Below are 8179 nucleotides of genomic sequence, written 5' to 3' on the forward strand. Positions count from 1 at the left end.
GGGAACCACTCGTAGGGTCTTTGTGGGTTATACAAATCAAATAAAACATTTATGTAAAATAATTTTTATTGTGAAAATTATTCCATAAATCATTCTTTTATTATATCCATATCTATTGCATTCTATCAACTAAATACTTGAATACTTCTATTATATCTATTGTCTATTTCATACCCTACGAATAACTATTCCATTGTTTGTCTATTTGATTTTATGGATCAAATGAGCATAAGGTTGAAGCACCCAGTAAACGCATGAATTAATACAAATTAAGTCCAACAGTGTCCGATTCGAACCGAGGCCTGGCATAACTCCAAGATCCAAAGTTAACAACAACTTGAACTTAGATTGATACTATAAAACCCTGATTTTGCTAGCAATCACATGCATCCTCCATTCTAGTGCTTCTATTAGCTCAGTCATAATAGTATCATAAACGACACTACAGTTAAAAGATTCCAAGCGAAAATGTCTAACAAACCACACATATATTTAGACAAAGAATGGTTTGTTCTCCCACAACCCAAACTGAAACAAATGGGTACAAAGCAGGAACAAAAAATTAACAGTCACTATGAACCCCTAAGGATAGTCTGGTACCCGAAACAATACTGCATATAAAATAAGTTGTTCTCCAAGTTCTTATGGCAATGTAGCAACTGAAACCAGGAGCATCATCATCATAAACATGAGTAACTCAAATGCCTGACAAGAAACTGTAGCATATGAAGTAATTCGGTGGTGAGGAGTCTGCTCACTGAAAAGAGGTTAAAAACGAATCTTTAAAAAAAATGAGAATTTGAAGGAATATGAAGAAGGTAAGAAATAACGAGAAGGCATACTTTTGAAACTTTTGGAGGCGACCACAGTAGAGAGCATTGTCTGGACGGGGCAACTCAGTTTTGTTAGTATCTTCTGGGTTTACCACTCTGATGTACACTTCCTGGCCAAGATACCAGGTATCTAGATTTTGAGCACGCAAATTCCAGATTCCAACGTTGTCTAGAGAAACTAAGATTGCAGTCCATGCTCCAGGGAAAACCTGCCCAATGGATCAACAAAGCTTACCAAAGATTTTTGATTCTGAATAGCATACAGAAAAGAAAGAAAGCTTTTCGTATCTATTTCTGACATGATTTCTGCTTCCAAGTTTCATATTTATTTCTGACATGACTTCCAAGTTTCTACTCCAGAGAAGAAAAAGCTACAGGATATAAGACAATTCTTGCATGTTATGTGACCTTGGTGACATTTATATATCATCACCTCTTCACAGAATTCAAATAAGTTTCAGATAAGTTTAGGCATTAGCGTTCTAGTTCTAATAGAGGGTAACTTGAATTCTAGGACATCAATTATTTTCAGGTAGATACTACAAGTGATATTACAGTGATAATGATCCCAGCAAGAGTTGCTTGCAAGGTTGCAGTATAAATAGATATGAAATTTTGCATAAATTAGCATTTTGGCTAGATGAAATTCTACGAAAAACACCTGGGTTGAGCAACGGGCAACTCCATCCCCTTTGTTGTATGTCCCTCTACTATTCTCTGTCCACTCACCATAGTCCATCCTGCCACAATGAACTCATGGCATCAATATTTAAGAGAAAATGAAATGCTGAAACATTTAACTACACTATAAGGAACTGAAAGTGTACATCTTTTGCTTACCCTACAACAAAGAATGAATATCCATCCATGTGAAAGGTTTGGACTTTAGTATGATTGTTCTGAAATATGATCTCCATGAACCCTCGATAAGTTCCATTGATTACAGACCTTCCAACTTTAGGTGCTCCTTTGAGAGGCCTTGTGGGAAAATCAAGCGTGTAAATACCCTTAAGCTTATACTCATCGGCGAGCCTTAATGGTGTCTCAGGGGGAGAAAATGAGATTCCATTGAGTGTAGCTCTATGTTTTCCATTGATTACTACAGGTGGTTTATTCTGCAACACATAAACCTGAGACACATTGATCGAACCATATCTGAAAGATCCTTGAGGATTTGGGCGTGCAGCACCAGCACTCAGGTTCCACCTGATATATACACCCAACATTCTGAGTTGTTTAGAAAAGCCAAAGCGCTAGATATTACAGAAGATTACCTGATGGATCTTGCTTGATTCATTGAGAAAGTCTTGTCATAGACATCATTTGGAGGATCAGGTAGAGGACCAGACGCTTGGCCTTTGGAGTTGGAGTAATGGAGAATGGCGACACCCGTGACTCTAGCCCAATGCGACTGGTTCACGAACCTTGCACTTGCCACAATGTAATAGTCGCTGCTTGCATTCTGATCCATTGTGACCAAGAAAGAGTAGGACTGCCCTACATGTACATCTAAGTTGGTATAGTTTTGCTGAGAAGCGTATGAACCCTCTGTCTCCACTAATTGCAAGTTGTGGTTTTGGATTCTGAAATTTAAGCTGGTCGAGATGCCAACATTGTGCACTCGAAAACGGTACTTTTTGCCTGTTCCAAATTCAAATCTAGCCATCCATTAGTAATCAATATGATGTATCAAGGAACTACTGAACTAACTTCATTAGAAATTCAGAATTTCAACAACCCATAGCATTTTTTTTTCTTTTTTCCTTTCAAACAATACAATCATGTAAAGAATTTTCCTTATTTGTTCAAAAGATTAAGGTTCATAGCATTAAGGGTGTGTTAGGTGTTTGGAGAAACAATGTTGAGAGAAAGTGCATCCTTTGCCAAAAAATAAAATAAAAAATCTTAACTTTAATTGTGTTGATTGAAACCCAACTTTAATTGTTCTCTAGGATGTTTTGCTAAACTAAATCCAAAAGCTAAAATATAGCTGCTTGATATCCTATTTTAACACTGGAACTGAATTTTTTGTTGTCTATTTCTTCAAAAGCTGTTTCCAAATTCAAGACTAATAGTCATTTGAAACTAGATTCTGGCAAATAGATACATTTCAAAAACCATCTTGAAATTACGGAGACATTCTATTTATGGAAAAGAAGATGAAACTGCTTTTGTCATTGTTTTTCTGCACATTCACACTGTTTCGAACAACACTGGTGTTTGCATTCCTAATGAAGAAAACGTGGTGATGAAAAATTCCTAGACCAAGAGATTTGGAATTCCAGAATCTCGTCAAAAGGATGGTCTCTTTTCTAGTAGATTACTTGTATGATGTTGGGATTAGTGCTGAGATTAATAAATAATATGGTATGTAGTTCTTTAACCTGGATGAACATGAATCGTTTCGTAGGCAATCCCAGCAGGAACGAGAGTCCTATTGTACCGAAATGGTCCCTTGCCGTTCATCAGCACGCCGTCTGGCATTCCGAGTTCCTTCCCATTCTCAAGCGCCTTCCTGAGATCCTACATCGCGAGAAAACTCCACATAAGAACTAGATCAAGCAAGGTTTTGTGAGTCAAAAAAGTTGGCGTACCTTGTAGTCCCTGTTGTACCAATCCCCAATGAACAGGGTGATGTCCCCGTCTGGCTTATCGAATGGCACCGCGATCACGTCGCGGTTGTTGACAGTGATTCCCCCGTAGCCGCCGGCCGCTCTCTGGAAGCCCGTGGAGGGGAAGTAGAAGTAGCTACCGATCTGGTCCTTCACCTGGAACTCATACGTCCAATTCCATCCCGACGGAATGGGGCAGTTGGTGCCCAGCACTCCATCTTGCCATGAATTCTTCCGGTGCTGGATGCCGTTCCTTCAACCAAACAATTAATGCTCTTTCCAAACAATAGGATCCAAGACCAACAAGATAACTAGTGGAATGAGAGACTCTACCATGTAATCAGCAGCGGCTCATCCAGATCATTCAGAATATTAACGACTACATTCCAATTCGTGGTGACATTGACAATGGGGCCGGGGAATCGACCGTTGATCCCAATCACCTGACAACAACCGGCGAAGACCACCAAATTAGCACAATTTCTACCTTTTCTTTTTAGTCAAACTAAAGAGAAGAGCCAAAACAGTTGGTGAAAAACAGAATTATCATTTGGATTAGCAAGGAAGGAGAAGGATGGAAAGAGGTACCTGCTGCTTGACCCCGAGAGGAGCGGCAGTGATGAAGGAGACATCCCAGTCGAAGTAGGCGTAGGGATCTCCGGCGAAGCAGGGAGAGGCCACTGCTGACACCCACACCGCCAGCAACGTCAATGCCCACGCCATCCTTCTCTGCTGACGCTATATAGCTTAGAGAAATTGCTAGAATGCCTTCGACTGATGGGAAAAGAAAGGTGAATAATCGTGCTACACCAAGCTCGACGCAGCGAATTTCTCACGCGCTCAGCGAATCCGCATTGGTAACTTGGGGCGAGGACTGAGAATGGCAGCGAGTAGTTGTGAGGAGGACTGAAACTGGTACCAGATAATGGAGACGGCCGGCGTCGGGCCCTGTGTGTGTGCTGGATCCATCAGATCTATCACGGTGGAGCGTGGTGGCCCCCACGAATAGGATGGACGAGGAGCATGCCAGCGAATATCCAGAAGATGACACTGGTCGGTTGGATCGGCTGCACTTGGCAATATACGTGAGGCCCTAAATGACTTTCCGGTAACCCTTTGATTGGCTTTAGTTTGTCAGTGTGTTTGAAATGAGAGAGCAGAGCATGGCGACGAGAAGAGAGGCACGTGCTGCGGCTGGCCACATGGGACGGACGGGCCGAATGCCGAGAACTGGGTGTAGATGGCAAATTGGAAGCGGTGGCAATCAGCACCAGCGCAGTGAGCGGACGCACACTTGACTCGGTGCAGTTGCACGCACCTGACCTGACTGCCGTGAAGCTCCGACGACAAAATGATAGCGCATGGTCGAGCGAATGATCGTCGAGCCATGAATATGATCGCGCAGGACGACGCATGAATCCATGCCCACAGCACAACCACCATGTTGTAGTATTCGCCGCGATCATTAATTCGGCCCGAGAACAGTACAAAAAAAAAGTAACGGGAATATAGTAGCAACTACCGTTTGCCAGCTGGCGTGGGCCAGGTTCGTTTTTATTCACTTCCACCGTGCATACCATAAACCTCTCGTTGATTATTTCAAATTTTTACTAAAATACATTTTCTAAATTTACTGAATAAATACTCATCCTACTTTAATATGTATAAAAAACGGATATTTATTTTTTTTTTCAAAAGTCTGTTGGCTGGGTGAACGTTAGTGGAGGCGTCAAAACGGGTGAAGGTCGTCATTCTACATATGAGGAAGTATATACTAGAAGATGTAGAGTTGTCAGACCAACCCTCTTTGATATTTAAATTATGATAGTATTGTAAAAGACAAGTAATGAAACAGTAATGAAGAATGAAAGAGTTAACTAGTAAAAGAGAAATTAAGATGAGTTTATCCACACCATGATAAGCTTTCGTGGATAACATCCATATTAGTCTCATGAATCAATCACTCTCTAAGAGTCTAAAAGTTTTTGACAATTATAGATGACTCAGATTTATGCTAAATAGATATTGTTACATTTCTACTTGTTGAAAATAAGAGGTTTGTGAAAAAAAGATTACACTTATATAGAAGAGGAAAAACAAAGAAACATTTAAACTCCAAATTCAATTTACTTTTTCATAGACAATTAACATATTTATAGGTTAATAACATAACTTATGTAAAACCACTAACTTTACTATTTTATCCCTCTACCTCCATTAATACCACATGACCACCACTATACCACTACTCACCATCTCATCAACCTACTAATTCCACATGCTATATTATTCAAATATCACGAAATCAAATTTAATTTTCAACACCTCCTTTTAAACTTGATTTTGTGACTCCAAGCAAACTTCGCATTTTGATAAAATCTTCAAATTTGAGTGGCTTGGTAAAGATATCAGCAACTTGATCTTGAGATTTTGTGTATTCCACTTACACTTTTTTCTTATGATGCACTCTCTAATATAGTGATAACACATATCGATATGCTTACTTCTATCACGGAAGATTGGATTCTTTGCTAGTGCTATTGCAGACTTGTTGTCAACTCGAATCTTGGTTGGCTCTTCTTGTGGTAAATTTAGCTCCTTTAATAAATTTCTGAGTCAAATAGTATGACAAACACATGAAGTCGCAGCCATGTACTCCGCTTCACAAGTAGAAAGTGTGACAATAGGTTGTTTCTTTGACATCCAAGTGAACGTTATATCTCCCATAAAGAATACAAATTCGGTAGTACTTTCTATATCATCCATATCTCCACTCCAATCACTATCGCTATATCGTTCAAGCTTAAAGTTGTTAGATGATGAATAAAGCAAGCCAAAATCTATCGTACCTTTGATATACCATAAAATTTTCTTAGCGATCTTAAAATGGGTGGTAGTTGGAGCCTCCATATAGCTGCTAAAAAGTCCAACAACATTAGAATATCAAACCTTGTGCATGTTAAGTATCATAAGCTTTCGACCAAGCTCTTGAAAAATATTGGATCAACTCTTTCTCCTTCATCATGCTCTGATAGCTTGATTCCACATTCTATTGGGGTGTTTATAGGCTTGTTGTTATCTATCTTGAACTTCTTTAATATCTCTCTCGCATAACCTTCTTGTGAGATGAAGATTCCATCTTCTTTTTGATTTACTTCGATGCCTAGGTAATATGCCATGAACCTAATATCAGTTATTTCAAACTCCTTAGTTATTATTTCTTTGAATTCTCCAAACATACTTGGATTACTTCCAATGAAGATTAAGTCATCAACATTTAAGTAGACGATTAGAATATCTTTATTCTTATTCTGAATGTAAAGTGCATGCTTATAAGGATATTTGATGAAGCCTTTCTCTTGCAAGTACTTGTCTATCCGACTATTTCATGCCCTTGACACTTGCTTTAGCCTGTAGAGAGCTTTCTCAATTTTAGAACTTTATCTTCTTATCCTTTGATTTCATAACCTGGTGGTTGCTAAATATAGATTTTTTCTTTCAAAATTTCATTTAAGAAAGCAAATTTTATATCTATTTGATGTATTTTCCACTTATTTTGAGCTGCTGAAGAGGTAATTAGTCTGATAGTTTCTAATCGAGCAACGGGAGCAAAACCTTATTAAGTCAATGCCATCTTTTTTATTATAGCCTTTTGCCACCAATATTTCTTTGTATCTTTCAACTTCTTCTTTGGCATTCTTCTTTGTTTTGTACACCCACTTCATGCCAATTGCCTTATGTCCTTCAGGAAGTGAAGTTATCTCCCATGTGTCATTCTTCTCAATCACCTTGATTTCTTCATCTATTGCATCTTTCCACTTTTTACTCCTTATAGCTTCTTGGAAATTCATAAACTCGCAATCAACAAAGAGACAAAATAGAGTAAGATTATCTTGATTCTCAATTACCTCATAAATATCTCATAAGCTCCTGAAGTGTTGTACTCTTTCACTTGAAGTTGATGTAGATGAATTTCCTTGAGTACTTGAAGTTGGTGTTATTGGTGGAGTAATAGGCTCCTCTCTTGTTTGCTCCATTCTTTGTTGCTCCTTATCTTCTTCTTCAAAGTATGGGAAGAAGTTGTAGTCTTCATTTTGAGATTCCCAATTCCATTCTTCTTCTTCATCAAATATGACATCATGATTGATGATTGTCTTTCCAATATCTGGATTGTATAGCTTATACCTTTTTGAGTTGGTGTTGTAGCCAAAAAAGATGAACTTCTTGCTCTTATCATCTAACTTGCTTCTTGATTTGTTAAGCACATAAACATGGGCTATACTCCCAAAAACTTTTAGATGAGAGATCCTAGGCTTCCTCCGCTCTATGCTTCTTGTAGTGTCTTGCCCCACATTCTTTGTTGGTGACCAGTTGGCTATGTATACTGCACATGCAATCGTTTTTGTCCAAAGTTCCTTTAGCACCCTCTTGCTTTTGAGCATGCTCCTTGCTATGTCAAGGATGGTTATATTTTTTCTTTCTACCACTCCATTTTGTTGAGAGGATCTTAGAACTATTAGAGGTCATTGTATTACATTTAGTTCACAGAATTCTTGAAATTCGTTTGAAGTGAATTCTCCTCCTCGATCAAATCGTATGGCTTTGATCTCAAGACTGCTCTCCTTTTCCATAATAGCTTTAAATTTCTTGAATACGTTGAAGACCTCCAATTTTTTCTTCAAGAAATACACTCAAGTTTTTCAAAAAAAAAATCATCTATGAAGAGAAGGAAAT

General features: G+C 38.6%; 1 protein-coding gene across 1 annotated transcript; it reads right to left on the reverse strand.

Annotated features, from left to right (window-relative positions):
- Positions 1-445: 445 nt before the first annotated feature.
- Positions 446-4322, reverse strand: LOC141816248 (monocopper oxidase-like protein SKU5). The gene is made up of 9 exons (XM_074704069.1): positions 4034-4322; positions 3779-3888; positions 3428-3698; positions 3218-3356; positions 2108-2474; positions 1674-2039; positions 1495-1573; positions 843-1042; positions 446-757 (listed from the first exon to the last, which is right to left on the reverse strand). Exons 1-9 carry the CDS (start codon positions 4166-4168, stop codon positions 643-645), a joined length of 1782 nt encoding a protein of 593 aa, XP_074560170.1. The 5' UTR covers positions 4169-4322; the 3' UTR covers positions 446-642.
- Between the last annotated feature and the right edge of the window lie 3857 nt (positions 4323-8179).

Source organism: Curcuma longa, unplaced genomic scaffold, assembly GCF_044706935.1.
Source record: "Curcuma longa cultivar G26 ecotype Majalengka, Jawa Barat unplaced genomic scaffold, ITB_CL_G26_1.1 contig_15469, whole genome shotgun sequence".
In the NCBI taxonomy this organism is placed as follows: domain Eukaryota; kingdom Viridiplantae; phylum Streptophyta; class Magnoliopsida; order Zingiberales; family Zingiberaceae; genus Curcuma; species Curcuma longa.

Bases quoted from the DNA above. Each gene is read 5' to 3' on its own strand.
- LOC141816248 (XM_074704069.1), bottom strand. From the start codon at position 4,168: ATGGCGTGGGCATTGACGTTGCTGGCGGTGTGGGTGTCAGCAGTGGCC. The intron at 3,699-3,778 runs GTAGAGTCTCTC...GTTTGGTTGAAG, and splicing joins GAGCCGCTGCTGATTACATG to GAACGGCATCCAGCACCGGA. The intron at 2,475-3,217 runs GTTAAAGAACTA...AATTTGGAACAG, and splicing joins AACGATTCATGTTCATCCAG to GCAAAAAGTACCGTTTTCGA.